The 23,689-nt window shown below is 37.1% G+C and overlaps 1 protein-coding gene across 2 annotated transcripts in view; it reads right to left on the bottom strand.

The window, feature by feature from the left end:
• Positions 1–23,689, bottom strand: part of VPS50 (VPS50 subunit of EARP/GARPII complex) — a 131,193-nt gene that overhangs the window by 4,999 nt on the left and 102,505 nt on the right. For both annotated transcript variants that reach the window (XM_058525622.1, XM_058525629.1), the window contains exons 21-26: positions 20,524–20,645; positions 15,237–15,317; positions 7,118–7,266; positions 5,975–6,071; positions 4,795–4,953; positions 1,648–1,769 (exon numbers count right to left, since the gene is read on the bottom strand). In XM_058525622.1, the coding sequence (XP_058381605.1) occupies positions 1,648–1,769; positions 4,795–4,953; positions 5,975–6,071; positions 7,118–7,266; positions 15,237–15,317; positions 20,524–20,645 (730 nt within the window). The remainder of the gene's footprint in view (positions 1–1,647; positions 1,770–4,794; positions 4,954–5,974; positions 6,072–7,117; positions 7,267–15,236; positions 15,318–20,523; positions 20,646–23,689) is intronic.

Below are 23,689 nucleotides of genomic sequence, written 5' to 3'. Positions count from 1 at the left end.
GCAGTCATTTTACCTCTCTGGATCTAGTTTCCTCACTTGCAAAGCAAAGAGATCTAATAAATTCTAAGGTTCTTTGCCATTCTACAAACCACAGTTCTCCATACTCAATTAACATAATCATCTGTAAGAAAGTTAAACTGGTATTCCAGTTAATCGGCTGCCAAGAATTATTTAAAAACTAAGCCATGAATACTCCAAAGTAATACTAGTTTCATAAAAGTGTTCGATATTGTAACTACTCAATGCAAAGGAAACAAATGAAATAATTCTCCTATGAACATTCAGCGAACCTAAGGAAACATGTGAGCATATAAGCATAGAAGTATATACATATTTTTCATAATAAAACATTTTATAGACTTATTCTGACACCCTACACTACTGAAAAACTATGTGTTCTAAGGTGGACTAGGAATAAGAATGAATATACTAACACTAACAGTACAACATTTTATTACTCATAAGTCAGTGTCTCATTCCCTCAATCACACAAAATGTGGAGAATCCAATCCTAGGGAATGAGGTACTTCCCCTAAGGAAATTTGTGAGAAAACTGAAGTTTATATTATTTGAAGTGACAAAACTTTTTTTTAACAAAAAGTATTTTATACAGAAATATAACATTTATTATTCACTTTTCTATTTTATTAAACAAATTTATTAAAAATACTTTTCAGTCCAGATTTTTGACACAGAGCCACTTTGTAACTTATAGCACTGTTGGTTTCAATATAGAGTGCCAAGACTGTTGTCAGCTTGTCACCGTCACCTTTCCACTTCCTAATATAGTACATTCTTTTTTATAGCAAATAAGATCTGAAGAGAAATCAGATAAATGGTAGTGTGAAAATTCAATTGATGTGTAATTCTAGATGACTGTGAATGGTCTTTGAGATAGTAGTTTGCTTTCCAGGGATATTTTAAATGTATCACTGACTCTCATTTGTGTTCTAGATGTTATGGGCAGAATAAGCATGGTCTCTGAGTAAGTGGGAAAATTACTATTGATAGACCTGTAAACTCAACATATGAAAGATGTAAACAGTTTATAATGACATCATAATGATTTAATAAAAGTGATATAGTGGTTATGAGGTTGATTTTGCCATCAGAAAATCAGGAGATCACATGACTTCTTGCATTTGAAAACTGTGAACTTGGACAAGTTATTTAACCTCTTTAAGCCTTAATTTTCTGAAGCTAGATTTTCTCATTGATAAAACACAGAATAATAGTACTATCAAAGAAAGTTTATGTAAGGATTTGGTGATATAATGCTGTGAAGTGCTTGGTTCAGTAAATGACACATAGTACTCAATAAATGTTATGTATAATCATCATCATAATAATTACATTATTAGGTAATGATAATTATTATTAGTTTAACTTCCAGATAACCATTAGATGCTGCATTCCTCACTCTGCTATTAGCTGGTTCTAGGTCACCAGCAAGAAAAGAAAGCACAGACAGAGACGGCACAGTGGGGTTTAAGGTTTTCTCTATATTGCAAAGTCAAACCTGAATGATTATGCTATTTATCACTATCTCTACCTATTCTCTCCATCCATTAGTGATAATACATAATGTCATTCATATATTATGATGTATCATTGAAGAATCAGATCACGCTTTCATGAAAAACTTACCCTTCCACAATAGTTCTATTAGCCAGTCGTATACAATGTTCCCAAAGTATATTAGACACGGGCAAGGGTATCCGAACTCTCTTAGAAACCTCATTTAACCTCCTGTTAAACTGTTCAAATTCCTAAGACGACAAAAATCATGGCCATATGTGAATATAATTATAATGCCACACTGCTTTCCCATCTTAATGGCAAAAAAGATTTAGAAAGACTCAGCATCGAGCCAAGTAAAACAAAAAGAGATAATGCCAAAGATAATTTGGACTTAGTGTGAAGTTTTTTGTTTTTTGTTAAGTATATCAAATTGAATAAATTATGTTTTAATACAGAGTACACTACATTTCATCTCAAAGGAACTAAGTGTCATTAACTGATGAAACAATGCTAACAATGTTCAAATGTTTTTACATCTCAAATTTTTCTATGACTATCAGTATGTATAAAAGAGCTTAATCATCTAATACGTCTTTAAAAATGTCTTCAAGAAGCCCAGTTTAAATAAAATGTGATAATAAGCTTTCAACTCATAGTAAACTATTTCTAATTTGTGGCTATACTCCTCAAACAGAAATCCAATAAATTATTCTGCTTCCTAAACAGTCTTGAAAAGTAAATAAATTATTATGTATGATTCAAAAGTCATGAGCTGCAAATTTATAGTAGAAAGAAAAAATAAAACATAAAATATTTTGTATTACAGAAAAACTGAACATTTTTTATTACTTATTAGTAACTTTTATGATACCACTCTACTAAAACTAAATGTAACCAAGGTAGATAATTCCAACAATTACACATAAACAGCATATGGTTCACCCTTCAATAAATGTATTTCTGGTTTCTTTGAACTATGATCATTAAAATATGTTCATTTACAAAAGGAAAGGCTGTTGATCCTTCCTTGACAAAATGACATTTTTTTCTTTAGTTTCCTCAATAGACAAGCTGTACAATGCTTAACAAGTCAAGACTGACATGTGTTCAAATTTTCTAATAAAACACAGGAGGAAAAAAATCTAATCTGATCATCACCAGTCAAGCTACCATATAATGATTATTGTGCTATCCTTTTCTTTTCTGCTACTCCCTAAATCACTGTTTTTTGATGATTTATTTCTGACAGTTAACTGCTTTTAATTACTTATGAAAAAGAAGTGAATCTTCAATCCACTAAGTTTACTTTTAAAAATCAAAGTTAAAGAAATAATTGCTCTTCATCGTTTTCATCTCATGAATCTAGCAGAGCAGTAGTATTCACTACTGTATTTACACTTCACTACAGTAACTCTGCTTTGGATTTCAAGAGTCATGATTCAATACATTCTATTAATATTTTAAAGATAATGTTATATGCTTACTGTATAAAATGTCATTCTACTCATTGCTAAATTCAATGTTGAGAACGCTTGCTGTTAAATAAATAATAAAACCATTTCATGTTCCCTGTGATTCTTCTGGGGCAGTAAATGCAGACTGTCTTTACCTAAAGGTTTGGACTTGGAAAAGTAATAGACAGAACAAAACTTATAAAAGTTTCTTTATGAAAGAAGGTCTTAAGCTGCTAAAAACTGGGTTCAGATTAATAATCTGAATAACACCAGCTCTCTCTTATAATACTAATGTTTCCTGGAATTTAGAATAACTGAGGCAAGCAGCTTCCTTCTAGTATGTATATTCACTGAGTGCAGAAGTCTCTCTTTTCCTGCATCCCTATGAGTACCACAGTTGGCATGTCATAAAAAACAGAATCAACTTTTCAAAAACAGACTTGTTCAAACAAGAGGAGTGTGATTATTTATAAATTACATTTATCCTTACATTCCAAATTAAAATTCCCAATTGAAATATCCTGGGTACTCTAGAAATCAAAGTTTCTCCAAGGTGGCAATTATAGAGCATGCTTATTGTCACTCACCCCGTAGATCTCAGGCTAACTCCTAGACACTGCTAACTAGTCTTGACACCCTTAGTTCCTTGATGGGAACAGTCTCACAGTCTTCAACCAGCCCTCCAGAAGGCTACCATATGTTGCTGGGAGCTGGCATGCTAGATGAATTCTGCTGCTATCTCTGTTTTGATCTTTGGCTTTGTTTACTGATTGTCAAGCGTCCCAGGCTATTATTTATTGCCTTGGACTAAGCAGGTAAGAATGTTTCTGTAAGTGAGATAACAGTCAGAAGCTTAAGAAGGGCCAGTTTTCTTTTCACTGACAAATATGAAAACCAAAATTTTTCTAAAAGCTGTTTTCATTTTCTCAGATGCTCTTTGCTCACCTCAGATATCCACATGGCTCATTTCCTCACTTCCTTCAGGCCCCCCCTCAATTCTCACTTTATCAGAGTCCTTCTTTGACCACAAGTAAATAAATGGTATTCTTCCCCCACCCACACCCTGCCACTCTCTATCCCTCTTTGGTTTGTTATCTATTTTTTCACAAGACTATTCATCACCTGACATTATATCTTAATTTATCTCTTTACTGCTGTCCCCACAATGGCACATACATTCCTTGAGGGCACATAAGTTCTTAATTCACAACTATATTGCCAGCACCTAGATCAGTGTGTGGCACATGTAGGGTGATCTATAAATATTTCTTGATGCATAAATGAAAAAAATGACTACAGTTCTTTCCAGAACACTTATAAATTGTAAGTCATTAAATGTAAAGGTGTTTACATGACATATTGCAAAAGTAATGTGATTTCTGGAAAAAAACACTTAGAATAATCAGGGGCATGGTCTCTTACTAATGAATATATACAACTATAGAAATATCTTCTAATTAAATAGAAATACCTTCTTGTCACTACGGTCATGGCTATTGAGTTTTCATACTATGAAAGTCAGCCAAGACATGCCAATCAAACTCTAACTCTAAACGGGAAATTAGCGAGCAAAAACAAAAAATCTACAAAGTATTCTTGGGTCTAAAAGAACACAAAATTTTGAAGGTAAGCCTATTCCAATTCAGGGACGAATTGGATTATAATGGACGAATCACTGGACAAATTAATAAATCACAATGCTAGAAATGTGGTAATAACTATAATCTCACATACAGCTCTACTTTAGAGCTATTGCAATTATAGGAATACTTCTCTTAGTAGAATCATCTTTGACAAAGATGCTTCCCAGAGTACTTGCCTTTAACAATGCATCTACATATATGTTGTGCTGTGACATAATTTCTTTTACATCCCATTTCACATTAGCCATTAGGAGCAGCATCTGTTCATAATCAATGGCTTTACCAGCTACAATCCAGTAAATTGGCTTGCGTAGTTCACTGGCAGTTGAGACTGTCTGAAATAAATTTTACAGAAATGAAAACAAATATTTTCTAAAAGTATCAAATTTATAAAGAATATTTTGTTTCTATTTCCAGTATACATCATATCTAAAAATGAAACATTTGGAGACTTAAATTATGAAAATAGTTTAACTCACGGGCAAAGGTCTTACTCAAAACATAATTTTGAAACATTCAATAAATTTGAGACCATTGATGCTACAACTATAAAAGAACTACCTATTTTCATGGAGCAAATATTTCTCAAATTCTTTCACTTCTCTCCATGTCCACTCCCACTACCCTACCTCAAGATTCCATCATCTCTCAACTGTATTTCTGGAACAGCCTTCAAGCTGGTCTCCCTGCCTCTAGGCTAGCCGTCTAAAGTCCATTCTTCATACTGCCCCCAAAATACTTTTTCTAAAACACACCTGACCATGCTACTCATCTGTTTCAAATTTTCCAGTAGCTTCTCAGTACCCTCAAAGTAAAGTCCAATTCCTGGCTGAGAGTGTCGTGCATCACATGGCTCCTGCTTATCCCTCCAGTCATCTTTCTCATCACTAGCCCTCTTCCCTGCTCTGACAATCTGAGTTTTCCTCAGCTGCTCACATGCACCATGCTCTTTCTCACTTGTTGGTCTTCATATAAGCCATTCCCTTAGTTTGGAATATACTCCCAACTCACCCGGCTGGTCCAGTTTAAACATCACTTCCTCCAGACAGCCTTTCTAGACAACCTTCTCCCAACCACACCCCCTTTCCTCCTCCAGTCAAGGTTAACTACCCTGCCACTGTTTCTTTCCCTTATCATACTTTATTGTATGGCTCTCTCTCTCATTAGACTAAAAGTTATATGAGGTGCTCAATAATTATTTATTTAACACAGGAATTCATGAGTGAATAAACGAATATTCTAATCCAGCTCTCCTGGGATTTGGTGATCAACTACTAGTAAAAAAAAAAACCCTAAATAACATATGACAGTCTTATCCGGCTCACAGTTGAAATGATATACAGATCCATCTCTGACCTGAGAATAAAACTGCTGAAGGAAGGGCTTTTTGACTGCAGGCATCACAGCATCCAGATGTGGCTGAAGGAACTCGAACTGTTCAGCCAAGAATACCCTAAAGGGAATAAATAACCCACTGTGTAAACAAAGTGTAGGATTTAGATTCTGCCAATATTTTTGTATAAGTAATCTTTAAGATCTCTAAGCAAAACTTTAACAACTAAAATGATTGTCCACTTTAGTGAACTGCCTTGTACTACTACTTGACACGCTCATTTACAATCTACACAAAAATTAATGCTGAGCTGATGACTGGATGTGAGCTGAGGCAGAAGGAGAGTGACTTCAAAGGAGCTAATGTGGATACCACAAGGTGTAGAGTTATGCTGCTTTGCATGTAAGAGATGAGCACAGATAACACAAAAGATTGAAGAAAAAAGACAATGGCATTTTTTGAAAGGTTATCTTTTAAAGACCCCATTTAACTATACACAACAGATCTTTGCATTCACAGATTTAACATCTGACACTTTTCAGAAGTAACACAAACATTCCTAACATGCAACAAACTGTAACTTGGATGAGACGTACACGTGAACTTCAGGTCAGGAGGCTGGCGTGCAGGAGTGGGAGTCACTCGGCTGGAAGACGGCGGGCAGCCGCACTGTTTTTCTCTTTTTGTTATGTACACAAAACTCTTAAGTTATATTAGACTTCATCTTATGGAAGAAGTTATATGCTTTAATTGTATTAAAAATTGGATTTATAGAGGTCAGGAAGCATTCTTGCTGATGTCGAGGGTCGACTAAATTTAACACTAAACTGACAACGTAACTACAGTTTCTCTAGAATCACAATTGGATAGGAAAATATAAAAGTACACTGTAACATGCTTTTTTAAAGTTTTCCTTAAAGCAAGGATCATGTTGCTAAAGACTGAAACTTAAAAGATTTCCTCCTTCCACTTATATAACCGAAAACCAACCATACAGTTTTAAAAATCAATTGGTAATCTATTTTAGGATATACTTCTCAGGAATACATGTAATATTTAGAAGTAGGAGACGTATACAGCTAGAAGTCTGACTAAGTTAAACAATGTTTACTTTTATAACCCTTCTTAAATATTTAATGGCAAAGTAACTATTTTTAACAACTTACAAGGATTCTGTGGCTACCACTCTTTCCGCCAACCCATACAATGTATCCCCAGATGTCAAAACCACTAGGTGACTGAGGTGTGGGCTTGGAACCTTCTCCTTTCTCTCTTCTGCTGCTGTGAGTGTGGCAGTAGGATCAGCTGAAACTTCCTGAAAATACAACACACATACACACACAGCCTGAAATAGCAAATCTAGTAGCAACAGACCACGTGATTTTACAAAACTAGAACTAGAATTAAAATACTCTTAGGCACACATTAATTACATTTAGTTTCAGTTCTTTTTTTTCCCCTCCTTTTATATTTTTTAACCACTGGAACTTTCCTTTTCATACTAAGTGAAAATGATCCAACTCTATATGCTATTATCTGTGCATGACCCAAGTTGGCTAACACAAGGAATCTTTATGAATTGACACGTGTTGCATAGAGACAATAGTGAGATGCCCTTCAAGAACGTGTAAATGATGGAAAAGAGATTGTCCCTCAAGGACCAAGTTGGTAAAACCCCAAATCATGGTGTAATTAACCATTTTACACCCAAACCTTAATCAAAGTAACTCTGGTATAATCTCAAGAAGGCAGGACTAGAACGTAGTTATAAACTGAAACAAAACCAGCTGAGTTGTATTTGTCTGGGAACAGATTATTAATGAGAAGGAAGATGGTTCATGGGAATAAAAGAAAAGGATGCAAAGAGCAGGGTGTGTTGAGCTTTAAAAGATCCTCAAAGAGGGGCTGGCCCCGTGGCGTAGCGGTTAAGTGCGCGTGTTCTGCTGCTGCCGGCCTGGGTTTGGATCCTGGGCACGCACCGAGGCACCGCTTGTCAGGCCATGCTGTGGCAGCGTCCCATATAAAGTGGAGGAAGATAGGCACAGATGTTAGCCCAGGGCCAGTCTTCCTCAGCAAAAAGAGGAGGATTGGCATGGATGTTAGCTCAGGGCTGATTTTCCTCACAAAAAAAAAAAAAAGATCCTCAAAGAAAATTATAGCACACAAATTAGATACAAACAAACCTAAAAGTGTACAAAGTGTAAATGTAGTTTAGTTTTGAAATCAATGACACAGTCACAAATCTCCAACATTTTCCATATGAATAAAAGAGACATCCAATGTATAGGATTCTGGGAGTATAACTTAGGTTTATAAACTTAGTAAAATGGAAATAAAACATCATAAAAACTTTCAAGTTAGAAAATGGTTTTCTTCTTTAGTTCTTTTTTTTTTTTTTTTGTGAGGAGATCAGCCCTGAGCTAACATCCGCCAATCCTCCTCTTTTTTTTGCTGAGGAAGACAGCCCTGGGCTAACATCGGTGCCCATCTTCCTCCACTTTATATGGGACGCCGCCACAGCATGGCTTACTAAGCAGTGCGTCGGTGCGCGCGCACCCAACCGCTTGCGCCACCGGGCCGGCCCCTTTAGTTCTTTTTTATATCCTATCTTCTACTAAAGAGACTGTCTCTCTTCAATCTCTAATTAGTCAATTAGCATTTAAAGGTTATTTGGGGAACAACTGTGCTTTCTCTAGGAGAATCAGGATAAGGGAACTATGCAAGTTAATCAATGTCACAGCTCCATTATTAAAAAGGAGAATAATCACCCCACTCCTGCCCCCCCAAAAAAACAATCACAAAATTATATACTGTTTGGCACCAATCAGTTGCCTGTGCTATTTAATTTAATCACCACCTACCAGACTGTCCGAGTGAGGAAGCTTGGAATCCTTCATGACTCCCCTTCTTCCTCACCTCCATCATGCCTAAACAGGCACCTTCCTCACATCACTACTACATCAAGACCAAGAACCCACAGCATTCTTGACTGGACCATTGTAAAAGTCCCCTAACAGAGACCTCTCCCTCTAGCTCCCCCTGTTTCTACTCTACTTTCCATACAGTTCACTGGCTTATTTCCAATAATATTCAAGTGATCTTTCTAAAATGGAGACGCGATCACACCACTTCCTAGTTTAAAATGTCTCAATTGACTATCCATTCCTTACAGGAAAAAGCCTAAACTTGTTACCATGATACTACTCCTTTACAGCTGACACCAGCTACCTTGCCAGCCTCATTTCGAGGTAATCTATGCCCCTCAGGTCCAGCCACACGAGACTACTTGCTCTGCTGTCCTACTGACACTCCTGTCTTACTAGCTCTCTTGCCCTTGTCTGCCTAGCTCTCTTCTCTTCATTTTTTAAGTCTGAGCTCATATTTACCTCCTTTCTATAACTTTCTCAGTCTTTCAAAAAGAATTAGTACCTTACTTGTGTTAACGTTATCTATGCATGTACTTATGTCTGTATGTGGCACAAAGTGCACTTTATCAGTTGTTGCTTCCTGACTCCTCTACCTCATTGTGAGTTCTTGGAGGTTAGGGACCAATTTCACCATCTTTGTATCTCAAGACCTTGGCATGCCTCCTGGCACTAGCAGGCCATCAATCAGTTTAATTGATGGAGATGATGATAACAACGATGATGGTAAGAGTTTTTACTTCCTCTCATTCTCTTTCAAGCCCATTCCAATCAGGCTTTTGTCTGCCCTACTCCAAAGAAACAGTTATCCAGGTCTCCAATGGCCCCCTTATGGCCAAATTCAATAGTCAATTCTGAATACTCATTTTATTTAACAGATCTGTAGCATCCTACATGGCTGATCCTGGAAAACTTTCTCCACTTAGTTCCCAGAACGCCATACTCTCCTGGTCTTTCTCCTTTGCCACTGGCCACTTCTCAGACTCCTTTGCTAGTCTGTCCTCCTCTCCCTGACCTTTAAACACTGGAGCGCCCTAGAGTTTGGTCCTCACACTTACTTACATTCTACTCCCTAGATGATTTCATCCAGTCCCAATTTTAAATGCCATCCACATGCCAACAGCTCAGAATTTACATACTAGCCCTGACCTCTCTCTCACCTTTAGTGCATTTAACATTTCTGAAACTGAACTCTTGATGTCCTCCTCAAATGTGTCCCTCCTAAAAGTCTCATCCATCTCCAGTAAGGGCACCTCCATTCTCTAGACGTTAGATGTCATCCTTGGCTCCTCCCAGTGTCATACCACACTTACAATCCATCAACAAATCTTGATGTGTCTACCTTCCAAACAGATCCAGAATCTAACTATGTCTCACTACTTCTTCCACTAATATTTCGGTACAAGCCACCTCATCCCTCTCCTTAACTGCTACACACTGGAGCCAAAATAATTCTCTTTTAAATAATTAAGTCAGATCATGTCAATTCTTCTGCTTAAAGCTCCTCAATGGCTTCCTGTCTTCATTAGAGTAAAATCCAAAGGCCCTACATGATCTAGGCTCTGGCTACCTTTCTGGTCTCATCTATCACTGACCCTCTCTTGCTTACTTCATTCCAATTATACTGGCCTCTTTGCCGTTTCTAAATAGGTCAAGCATGGTCCCATCTCAGGGCCTTTGCACTCCTTATTCCCTCAACCTGAAACACTTTTCCCCAAAATAACCTCTCTCTACTAGAAAATAAGCTGCATCTGGGTAGAGAGTTTTCTCTGGTTCTCCTCTCCCTACCAAAATTGTATCCCAAACTCTCAGAACAGTGCCTGTCAACATATATAAAGTGTTCAATAAACAGGTACTAAATAAATGTTTGCTGAATAAATGAATTCTCATCCAGGTGACTCACTCCCCTATATTTCCTTCAAGGATCTGCTTCAATGTTACCTTCTCAGAGGAGGTAAACAATATCACCTAAACAATATCACGCTCTTTTCCTCCTCTTTGTATCCTTCTTTCCTAGTTCTTGGTAACTCTCAACACAATCCGACATTAAATTAGATATTCATTTATTCCTCATCTGCCTCCTCCACTAGAGGGACCATCACTCTTCCACAAAGGACATAGGAACTCAAGATATATTTGTTGAACGAACTAATAATAAAAATACCTATCCAACTGCTGTGTATCCCCTGAGTCTTGTACCCTCATCACAGAGCTCCTCGCCTTCTGTCTACTTCCAACGCCTCCTATAGCACTCCGTATTTTCTTCTTAGTTCAGAGGTGTGAATATCCATCTCAGAACAAGTCAAAGAATAGTGAGAAGCCCGAAACCTCAAAACAAGAAAAACTAATAAAAGAATTCAGGGGTGAGATAACTCACCTGGGCAAGATGGCTACGCTAGCCAAAGTGGCCCCAATGGGATAGAAAAAGAATAACAGAAAATAATTCCAGAGAGGTAGATTTGGCTGCATGAAAACAAAGCACATTCTATCAGGCAGAAGGGTAGGGAGGAAGAGTTGCTTTGGGTGGTTATGAGTTTTCTATGGAAGGAGAGGTTCAATGAGAAGCTGACAGCTACTCGGTATGTATGAACACTGTACAGGTTAAATGAGCACAGATAAGCTTCCTTCTATGATTTTATGATTAGAAACCTGGAGTATTATACTCCACAAGAAGAACAAAATCTCCTTCTAAGCATCAAACATGCCCTCTTTTAAAATACTTTGCAATTAAACTAACAAAACCTGGCATGAATTTTCTGCCAATATTGTACAATTTCAAACTCAAAATAGCTCCAAAATAACCAGGAATACCACACATTTATAATACCAGAGTCACTTTCAAATTTCATTCTTTTATGATTAGATATCACCATATATACAAAATATTTATAAAACTAAAAGTTTTTTTGAATTTAGATACTAACTGGTTAATTTAGGGCAGAAGAGGGAGGTGGTGCTAGAAGGTGATGGAAGGCAAGGAGAGGGTGTATCTGTAGCCGGAGGAAAATGCGGTTAATCTCTGGGTATGACAGGAGAGGCCCAAAGCACTTCCCAACAACCTCCTTACCTACCTCCAGTTCAAATATGCTGAGTTTCCCCTTTGCTCACAGAGCTCTCTTACAAAAACATTCTTACAGAGATCACTGGAATTGTTGCCCCCACTTCAAAAGTTTTCATTTGGATGCCTTCCTTTCTCCCCAGTTAACACTGGTATTTTAGGCATAAAAATTATGGTAATTATCTGCTTAACGACTAAAGTTCTGTGTTTACATTTAGGGAAATATGCTTGAAGAGAGCAGGAGAGTCACAAAAATGTCAAGCTGATATAAATAAGTAGTATGTGCTTATTGTGCACTTAAACGGCAAAGCTCCTACACTGGATCAGTGTTTCAGCTTACACCAGTTCAATAAGGAAAGGATACAGAACTCTGAAGACTTTGAGAAATGGAACCTAATCAATCTTTATTCTCACAGTCAAAGTCACATTTTTTTTAGCCTTTTCTGCCACTAATTTACTACTACAAAGAGAAGTCATATTTATAGACTTTTCTGGACCAATTTAAAATACATTTTTATTATCAAAGATTGAAAGTTGGCCAAAGGTCTTAAAGCAAACAATTTAGCATCACCAAGTGGATAACTAAAAACTCATATTTCTGGTGCCATTATCACCCACACCAGCTTCCTCTTCTACTCTTCCCTTATCAGACTCCTTTTCTTAGACTTTTATTTGAGGTGTCAAACAAATTTTCTTAGTTTACAATGAATTTATATGATAAATGATTTCAGGTGGCATATTTAAGACCATGATGATTCCATTTTGCCTTTTAGAGCTTAAAGAGAAGCAAAACTTAGAAGATACATATGGAGAAAATAAAATTACCAAAAAAGTACTTATTAAAATTTTAACTAACAGGAGAAATATAAAGAAAAATACTATTTCCATCGAGTGGTTCCATATTGATAGACTATAAATTATTTTAATAGTCAAAGAACATATTGAAGAGCAAGAAACCAATTAATGTTCTCTGTCAATGTAGATGTAAATTAATGAAGTGAAGAAAATTAATACACCAGCTTATAAAAACCTGAGATCAAGGTCTAGTAAACGACAAATACATTTTTTAAAATAATAAACCAATACTTATCAGGATGAGTAACAATTTAACATGTAAAACACTGGATGGAAACTAATGAAAAATTTCAGAAAAACTTCTAGCATTTGCTGTAGAGTCCTATCCTCCAGAGTAGTAGGGACCCTGGAGGGCCCCTGTCAAAGGTCAGCCCTCCTTACAAACTGAAGGAGAAAGGACCGCTCGCACGGTCTTCTGATCCAAGGGGTAGTCTTTGATTTAAGAGATGATAAAGACAAGGACTTAAAGAAAAGATATTTTTAAAAGACAAGGTACCAAAATAAAAAATAGGCATATCTATCTATTTATTTATTGGCGGGGGATATAGTCGGTTTTTAAAAACACTTTTCTAAGTCTGACTACTACACCAGTTTACAGAGAACTGGTCACACAGATGCTACAGATTCATTGTTATCAGGGTGGCAGCTTGTCTCAAAGAGCAGCTAGTTTGGTCCCATTGTTTACTGAGTCATGCTATTTCATTATACACTGTATGGCAAAATCTGAAGCATTAAATCCAGCCTTAGGGGTCAAATCTGGAACAGTGGTTTGACAATCATAAGCTAGTAACTAGGAGAGATGACAGAAAAAGGTCAGAGTGAATGACTCTAGTCGTAAATTTCAGCCCATCCATCTTGAGCTGTTCAGCCAGAAGCAAGAAAAACTGCAGCAGTGGACTAAGATCTGGAAAACAAGATCTGATGGTCAAGGTTACACTAAGTATCAAACAAGGAAAAGCAAAGTCGAAACACAGGTAACTGCCAATGGGGCTGAAAGCCAATGGATTTTAAAAAACAAAGAACAACAACAAAAAAAGAGACGGCTCGGTCAAACAAGGAGCTTTGACTCTGAAAATGAAGATTAGGACTAAATGGATAGCAAAGCCAAGAAAACAAGCCAGGTTAAGCCAAGAGACATGATTGGAGTTTATTCATTTACTCTACAGACATTTACTGAAGAATGGCTATGTGCCAAGTGCTATGAATATATATATACATGCTGGGCAAAAAGATCTCCAAATAGTAAGGGAGATGGATGAGATGGATACAGATTATTCCCTATGCTGACCTGAGATAGCAGCACACGCCTCTCTCACTTTATTCACATCTCTGCTCAAAGAGTTGTCCTGTCACTCTGTCCACATCACTGTCCTCTCACTCTGCTTCATTGTCTTCTTAGCACATATAAGTACCTGACATTATTATGTACTTGTATTATGTATTATGTATTTGTTTATCTCTCTGCACCAATAAAATACAAGTCCCAAAAAGAGAGGAATTACCTGCTTTGTGCACTGATGCATTTTCAGCACTACAACCAAGCCAGCATATTAATAATTATTTCAATAAGTATCTCTTAAAAGAATGAATGATTGCATTGCTTTATAAAAACTTCAGTAACAGCAGAATGCACATAATATAGAGTTTATGGAAAAAAAGAGGAAAATTATTGCTTGTTTGAGTAGCTGAAGGAATAAAGGAAAATTTGGAGAATCCTGGGGTTAATGTAGATACAGAGAAGCATACTGAACAACAAAAATCTTTGGCGACAGTGATCAACCACAAGAAAAAAATTTTCTTATTTTAAATGCTATGTTAGCTTAAACACTATAGAAGGTCAGCCTTGTTTTGCTAACTAACCTATCTTCTTAAAACGTGCATTTCATTGTATGATACAGTCAAGAATCCAGACTCCCTCCTGCATGGCCAACTGAACCTAAACTTGAATTTCAAGGCCATTTATAAAAGTGGTCCTAAAAACTCTCTGTAACAACACAACTCTTCAGCATAACCAGTGCCCCAACACAAAGATCTGCCAAACTTTGGGCCAGCCTTGCTCCCACCTTAAGGCCCTTGCTCAGCCTTGAACTTTAATCTGAATGCCATTCTTTCTTCTTTTTCCCACTAATCTCATGCCTTTTCTTCAAAGGCTAGTACAAGTCTCACTTCCTCCTTTAGTCATTCTCTGCCATCAATATTGCACAAAAACTTTTCCTCTCTTTGAACTTGTACTGGATGTATAGCCAATATTATATTCTTTCACGTATACTAGTTTTCTCTCTACAATTAGACTAAAAGAAACGTCCATTTTACTTCCCACAAGCACTTAGTGTAATACTAAGGACTCAGGCACTCAATACGCATATAGACATACATTTATATGTAGTTGATTAGTTGGCTAATTTCTGTTTTATATAAATCAAAAGAACTGATTCAACTGATTCTTACCAGATCAATAAGGCTTTCTTGTATTCTGTTTAGAGTTGTTCTTAGTCTACTACTACTAAGGCCTAGTCCTGTTGATTCCAACTGAAAAGAAAAAAGAAAGGCATGTTAAATCACTCTGGAGATAATCTTGCAAATAAATGTTATAACTTCAGACTAACCAAAGTTAAGTATCTGATGAATTTTCATTCAGATACTTAGCCTTCAGAGGGTTTCTAAACTGCATTTAAAACTTCCAAAACATCAAGCAAAGACGTCAAACCTCAGCACTTAAGGCAACAAGAGAACTATTTACACGTGTGCATTTACAGGTCACGCCAACATCTTTCAATCTAATGCATTTATCAGGAGAGAGTTTACCAGAATTTCTTATCCACAAGTTATTATTTTTAGTTATAAAACGTAAGATTTTAGATACTTAAAGATAGTACACTGTGTTATAGTCATGTAGAAGCATAATAATGTAGTGTTGCTAATATATTTTTCTGACACAAATTAGAGATAGCCTAAATCCTCATTCAAAAATTAATGAAAATTTTGTTTGGTTCAGTAAACATTTCACAGTATAGAATTGTCTTCAGTACAACACAGCCAAAGCATTTATAAAAATCTTCACACAAGAACATAAATAAGAAGGGAGACTTGACTGTTAAGACATGAAAAGGCAGTTAGTTGGCTCCATGAGTGATGATTCGATTGATGAATATAAATTTAATTTAGAGGTCATCATAGATACATATAGACATCTGAAAAAATGTTAAAATATCCTGTATGAGCCAATAAATGTAAAACTTCAGAGATAGTGTCAAGATGGTGGCATAGGCAGACTCTCAACTCACCTCCTCCCATGAAGACAGTGAATTTACAACTACTCTTGGAACAGTTACCCCTAAGAGAGAATTGAAAATTAGATAAAAAGAACCCCCACAAAAAGGGACAGTGCTGACTCAGATGGAAGAGGCAGAAATTCCTTTCTGGAGAGAAAAAAAAGCTACCTTCTAACGATGACGCTTCACAGCCAGCTGGGAGCAACCTTAAGGTACGCAGCCTTCCCTGGAGAAGTGGGAGATCAGAGTGGGGGAGCGTTACCACAATAAGCAGCTTTTGGACTCAGAACAACCAAGACAAGTGTCATAATACCTGGCTTTGCTGGCTATTAACTACAACAGGGAATACCCCCAGAAAAGCCTTTGGACATAAGGGGAAAGAAGCCAACTCTTAAAGGGCCCACACACAAATTCACCTGTTTCAGAAAGCAACCTAAAATGACCAGGAAGAAAGGTGCACAGTCCTTTGGTGAAAAGAGACTCACCTGACAGGCTCTGGGTGCATCCTGGTGAGAAATGAGACCTCTCCAGGGATTGAGACATTGGCAGCAGCCATTATTGTGACCTAGCACAGGCATACTGACACAGACGCTGGCTGACACCACTGGAGTTCTCCCTGGGGCCTGCTAGTCCAGGGGTCTGCCCCATCCACTAGAGCACAGATTTAATCCAGCTCAGCCAGGGCAGGCAACCCACACTGGGACTGGTCCCACCCAACAGAAAGTCCTCAGGCAACCTGTGGGCCTGCAAAGACAGGGTGCCTGGAACCTCTGCAACCAGGTGAGTGAGTCCACCTCTGTGGGGCAGGGCATGCGCAAGGGGCGGGCATGCGCAAGGGGCAGGCCTGCACTGGTGGAGTGTGTGGGGCCTCTGCAGTGGGGCGACTAAGTCCACTTCAGTGGGTCAGGGCACACGCATGGGGCAGGACTGTGTTGACGGGGTATGTGGCCCAGTGGGCAGTGGGGCCTGTCAGCTGCAGCAGACTTCTGCTTGTCAAACAGCCAGATAGTCACCCTCACCTTCCAAAACCTGAAACAACTGTGTGGTCCCATGCCTGGGGCCAGCCCCACTCAGCTGCAACCCTGAGAGAGCTGATAAGAGCTTGCAGGCCAGCCACACTAGGGACCTATCCACTTCACAGAAAAACTGCAACAGGAATGTGCTATTAGACCTTGTAGCCAACTGTGCTGGGGGTCGCCACACCTGATAAAGTGACTGAAAGGACTACAGCAGCCACACACAGCTGAGCATTACAACCAGCCACCCAGGGGGACAGCCTAGCCTCCCCAGGCACCAGCAGTAAGAGCAACCCTGCCATGACAGAAGGACACATACAGTCCACACAGGGGGCACTCCTGGAACATTTGGAACTGGTGTTGAGAGGGAAACAAATCATACATCTGATAAGGGGGTAATCTCCAAAATATATAAAATATAAAGAACTCATACATCTCCACAACAAAAAAAACTAACAACCCAATTAAAAAATGGGCTAAAGACCTGAAAGACATTTCTCCAAAGAAGATATATAGATGGCCAACAGGCACATGAAAAGATGTTCAACATCATTAACTATCAGAGAAATGTAAATCAAAACTACAATGAGATATCACCTCACGCCCCCCCGTCAGAATGGCTATAATTAACGAGACAGGAAACAACAAGTGTTGGAGAGGATGTGGAGAGAAAGGAACTCTCATACACTGCTGGTGGGAGTGCAAACTGTGCAGCTGCTATAGAAAACAGTATGGAGATTCCTCAAAAAATTAAGAATAGAACTACCATACGATCCAGCTGTTCCACTGCTAGGTATTTATCCAAAGAACATGAAAACACCAATGCATAAAGATATATGCACTCCTGTGTTCACTGATGCACTATTTACAATAGCCAAGATTTGGAAACAACCTGAGTGCCCATCAAGGGACGAATGGATAAAGAAGATGAGGTATATATACACAATGGAATACTACTCAGCCATATGAAATGATGAAATTCAGCCATTTATGACAACATAGATGGACGTTGAGGGTATTAGGCTAAGCGAAATAAGTCAGAGGGAGAAGGTCAAATACCATATGATCTCACTCATAAGTAGAAGATAAAAACAACAACGAACAAACACATAGAGACAGAGATTGGATTGGTGGTTACCAGAGGGGAAGGGGGGAGGGAGGAGGGCAAAAGGGATGATTAGGTACACTGTGTGGCGATGGATTGTAATTAGTCTTTGGGTGGTGAACGTGATGTACTCTACGCAGAAATAGAAGCATAATGATGGGAGCCGGGCCTGTGGTATAGTGGTTAAGTGCATGTGCTCCGCTGCTGGTGGCCCGGGATTCGGATCCTGGGCGTGCACTGAGGCAGTGCTTGTCAAGTCATGCTGTGGTGGCATCTCATATAAAGTGGAGGAAGATGGGCACAGATGTTAGCCCAGAGCCAGTCTTCCTCAGGGGAAAAAAAAAAAAAAGAGGAGGATTGGCATGGATATTAGCTCAGGGCTGATCTTTCTCACACACACAAAAAAAGAAGTATAATGATGTACACCTGAAACTTATACAATGTTATAAACCAATGTTACTCCAATAAAAAAATAAAAAATAAAATACCTTCATAAATAAAATTAAAAAAATAAAAAAATAAATTCCTTCAGTTTTGCAGAATCAAAAATAGTACAGTCTGAATTATAAGTTGTTCTATTTGAAGATGTGCATATTTTCAATATTCACCTGGTACCTAAAAGCTAGTATTACTAAGCATAATCTAATAATTGGAAAAGTCTTTCTTAAAAGGTGCAACTAAGAGGCAGGGTAAATGCTACATTTACTCATACACACTCACTCATATGCACACTTTGCTTTGGTTCATATAACACAAACTGTCTCTAATACCATGTATGGGTAGACAGCGGGTTAAGGATAGCACCCCTTATAACTGACAGCTAATTGTTTAAATATAATAAAATAGCTTTTCCTGAGTCTTACAGGATTGAAAATGCTTTTAATATAAGAGACAATGTGTTCTTTAAAACATAAATTTTAAATAAAATATGCAGCACATTTTACAATAAGCACCTATCTATACTTTGCTAAATTTCTCAGGTTCTAGTGAACCCCATTTTAAACAAATCTGTGCCAGTATATAAGTAGCTAAAAAGTCATGTCCAAAAGCATTTAGTTCCCAAAAGTTTCTGAAGGACCTTCTATTAATATATCTTATCAATAACATGGTCCAGAACTGTTCTACCCAATATGATAGTCACCAGCCATGTGTGACTATTTATATTTAAAGATTAATTTTAGTTACCACTAAAAATTCAGTTCCTCAGTCACACTAGTCACATTCCAAGTGCTCAATAGCCACATGTGGCTAGTGGCCACCATACTGGGCAGTGCAAATACGGAACATTTCCATTACTGCAAAATTTCTCTTGGACAGCACTGGTCTAGCAGCATTGCCCAGAAGACAGAGTAAGGTTCATCTAGAAGACTGAAAGATTCTGACAATTAGCTAAAACTCTAGAATGTCTTTCTTCTTTAATATTTATTTATTGAGTTTCCAAATTCAGAATGATGAATTAGTACATATTTTATAGTACCACAAATTCTGCAGCAACACTTAGTCTCTGATTAGCTTAGCCTTCTTTCTAAGGAACATTTTGCAGAATTAAGAACACGGGAAATTCAGATCCCATATTAAAGGATCATGTCTTTCATATACTTGTAATCACAGCAAGGATATGAACATTTATATGATGAATATAATTATCCATTAAAATTCACATTTTTTAAAAAATATATAGTATATAAAAAGTTAGTATTATGATATATTCACAGGACCCAGCAGTATGCTTTTACACAGAAAACTGTCAAATATCTAGGTGACCCACATAATAATTCACAAATACAGGATCAGTTACCCGCCTAATATTGTGTTGCTCTCCTTAGCAGTAGAAAAAGATAAATTCAATAAGAGCTTTGGAAACACAAAAAGGAGGTGCAGGAAACATTAATTCTGTGGCAGGCAGATGGTTTAGTTCAAAGATTTTCTATTATTTTAATAAATATTTGCCATTATTTTCTGAATAGTAGTGCCTGCTAAGGTTGTTAGCCAATATTTAAAATGTCTCATTTACTGTGTAGTAATTAACACATTGGGCCAGATTTAAACAAGGCAACCTGCACATTTTTCATTGCCAAAATATGTCAAGGTTAGAAACAGATGACGTACTGTTTCTGCCAATAATTTGAATAAGGTACAATATGTTTACCACAACAAAGCTTATAATTAATATATAAATAAGGCAATTAGGTAGAGAGAAAGCTGATATCAATAATTTTGTTGGATTTCTGATGGATAATTTTCAAAATAATGTTTTTTGTGTATTTTATACAGAGAGAATAAACATTACATTAAAAAAAAATTTTTTTAAAGAAACACTTTCCCCTCAATGGTTGACTTACTGAATCATTCCGACCAAAAAAGGTATATATTGCATACAAGTAATAATCAAATAGCTGAGACATGAAATGGATAACATCAAAGGCAATTGGCTTAAGAATGTTCATCATCTGCATATATTTACCTGAAAGGAAAAAAAATAAAAAATTAAGTAGAACAAAATTAAAATCTGTTAGTCTCTTATTACAGAGACAATAAAAATATCAAAATATTTTTAAAAAATGAAATATTACATTCCTTAGTCACACCAGCCACATTTCAAGTGCTCAACAGTCACTGTGGCTAGTGGCTCCTGTATTTGACAGCACAGACACAAAACAGTTATATCACCTTGGAAAGTACTATTGGACAGCACTGATATAAATAATACCTACAAAGATGTTTTTATATCATTATATTTTACTGTTTGTCAAATATTCACAGAACTCCTATATGCTTCTAGAAATGACACTGTACACACAACACAGTTCCTCATTCTTGGAGATTCTATTAAAAATAATTTCTTCAAAAATGTTTAGGTGTAATAAAACAAAAAGTGTACTTGAGAAAAAGTAGGGTGTTTTTAATAAGCTTATACACATATAGCAAAAATAAAAAAGCGAGAAGAAAAAGGACACACAGAAGGCACTTCCCATTGCCCTGAATCCCAGCCCTGAGAAATCTTGTGTCAGAGGCAAAGAACATTTCTTCATCACATCACTCAAGAGCTCAACACTCTCCAAGTGCCAAGAAAATATCCTTCTCATTCCTTCCTTTGGGAGATGACAACAGTCCATTCTCTTTCCTTTAAACATATGATACAGTTACAGAAAAAAACTTAAAACCAAAATTTCTGCACTTATAAACTTGTTAATGTATTTGAAGGGTGCACGGGAGATGGGCTGAATCAAATAAGAAATAATAAGTCCCTAATTGTGTTTCTTTTTTATGAGAAATAATAGCGAAAAAAGTATATCTATAAAAAAATGTTTTTCTGCAGAAGATGTTAAAACAGGCCATTCGCTTAATTTCCACATGAGCAAATAATTCAGGTGCTGGCTCTATTTAACATAACTGCTATAAATTTTAAATTGGTACTATTGAAGACCCCGTGACTCAAGAGAAAACGCATTAACTGCAGGAGAAAAAAATGACAAATTTACTCTAATGGAAATGTCTACTGTCTACTTTGGAAACCATTTCTTTATTATCTAAGAACTCAGTACATCTGTCTTAATTTAAATGAGAGATGATTCTAAATAGTCAGATGGTCAGGAATGGAAACACACACACACATATCAGAAAACTAAAACCATTCGACTCAGATTCTATTCTTACTCCTATTTACAAGTCTTTTGTTTCAAAATCATGTTGTCTAATTATTTCACGCAATCAGACTTTTTTTTTAAAAAATCACAATTGAAAAATATTTGAAAAATATGCTCCTAGAACATTCTAGACCACTATGCAGATATTTCATCAACTACAGTTATTTAAACTGCAACTATTTACATACAAAATGTGACACTGTGAAGAAAAAAACTGAAAAATATATATGTTACATTACTTTAACCTGTAAAAGAAAAAAGAGAAATGAATATGTAGAATAAGGTAGAATGCAAATATCTGGATTGACACTCATTCAGAACACAAAGCTCCTCCCCATTCCTAATAATAAGATTAACCATTGTTCATATAATTAATCTTAAGGAAAAATATAAAAATGAATTATTAATAGGTAAAAGCTATTTTAAATGTGCATTCAGAAGGATAGAAAAACTAGATGTTTCCCCACCACTCTGAAAAAATCATTTTAAACATAATTATATTCATTCATTCAATACACTCGACAAACACTTTTTGAAGGCTTACTATGTACTTGGCCTTGTGTTAAGACAAAGAATTACCGAGTCCCTGCTCTCACACTTTAAATGATTAAGGCAGCCATCAATAAGGCTGCCGGTGTATTAAAGTGTCTAAGAGGGAGAACTCTGTCTTTCCAGTTCAAGAGGACAGAGTAGGCCTTTAGAGGAGGCTTATGTATTTCCTCAGACTTACTGAATTAAAAGAGAATTTTACAACATTATTAAGCCTGTACCTACGAAGAGAAGAGGGTGAGGAGGTAAAGGCAGGTAGGTATGATCACCAGAAAATGAGAAATCTGAAAAAATTTCTAGACCAGGAGTTGGCAAACCTTTCCTGTAAAGGACCAAAGAGTAGAAAGTTCAGGCTTTGCACTCCACGCAGTCTCTGTGGCAACTACTCAACTCTGCCTTTGTAGCACAAAAGCAGCCATTGACAATGTGTAAACAAAGGAGCGTGGCTGTATTCCAATAAAACTTTATTTACAGAAACAGGTAGCCCGATTATTTGGCCTGCAGGCTATAATTTCTTAACGGCTGTACTAGATGACAGTAAATGGGAGCAGGTTGACGGAAAAATGCAAAGTCAATAAATCATAAGAGGACCACAAAGGAGGTGGAAGCTATTCTGTAGATGGTGACTGCCTAGAATCAGCAGGTACAGCAAGAGAGAAGGAGCGAGAAATGGGGCTGAAAAATAATGGATTCATTGAAGGTCCACATATGGGACAAATTGTACCAATCCACGTGCCCCCTCTATCACTATCCCTTGCCAGCAGTTAGAGTACTGGCTACTAGAATGTTCCCAAAGAAAAAAACAAAAGAAAATAAAAACCCTTAGGACTCCTCCCTAAAAAAAAGGAAACAAAGACCAGGCCAGTGGCATAGTGGTTAAGTTCACACGCTCTGATTTGGTGCCCCGGGGTTCGCAGGTTTGGATCCCAGATGCAGACCTACACATCACTCAAGCCATGCTGTGGCAGACGACCCACATATAAAGTAGAGGAAGATGGGCACAGATGTTAGCTCAGGGCCAATCTTCTTCAGCAAAAAAAAAAAAAAAGTAAACAAACTGAACAAAAAAAATTGAGCAAACAAAAAAAACAATAAATAAGAAAAGCTAACGCTTCTAGTGTGGATGTCAGCACTATAGATTAAAATCTACCTCATTCTGGGAATCTGGGGGTCAGTACCCATAAAGTAAAGGCTGCCAGTAAATCCACTCAGCCCTGCACTACTCTATACAAAGTTCCCAGTCAGGATTCCTATTGAGGAGAAAGAGCTAGCTTGAACACAGTTCTAATTAAGCAGCAGGGGACACCTACAA

Source organism: Diceros bicornis, chromosome 3 (genome assembly GCF_020826845.1).
Source record: "Diceros bicornis minor isolate mBicDic1 chromosome 3, mDicBic1.mat.cur, whole genome shotgun sequence".
NCBI classification, from domain to species: Eukaryota; Metazoa; Chordata; class Mammalia; order Perissodactyla; family Rhinocerotidae; genus Diceros; species Diceros bicornis.
The sequence above is the reverse complement of the archived record's forward strand: the minus strand, read 5'-3'. Positions and strand labels throughout refer to the sequence as shown.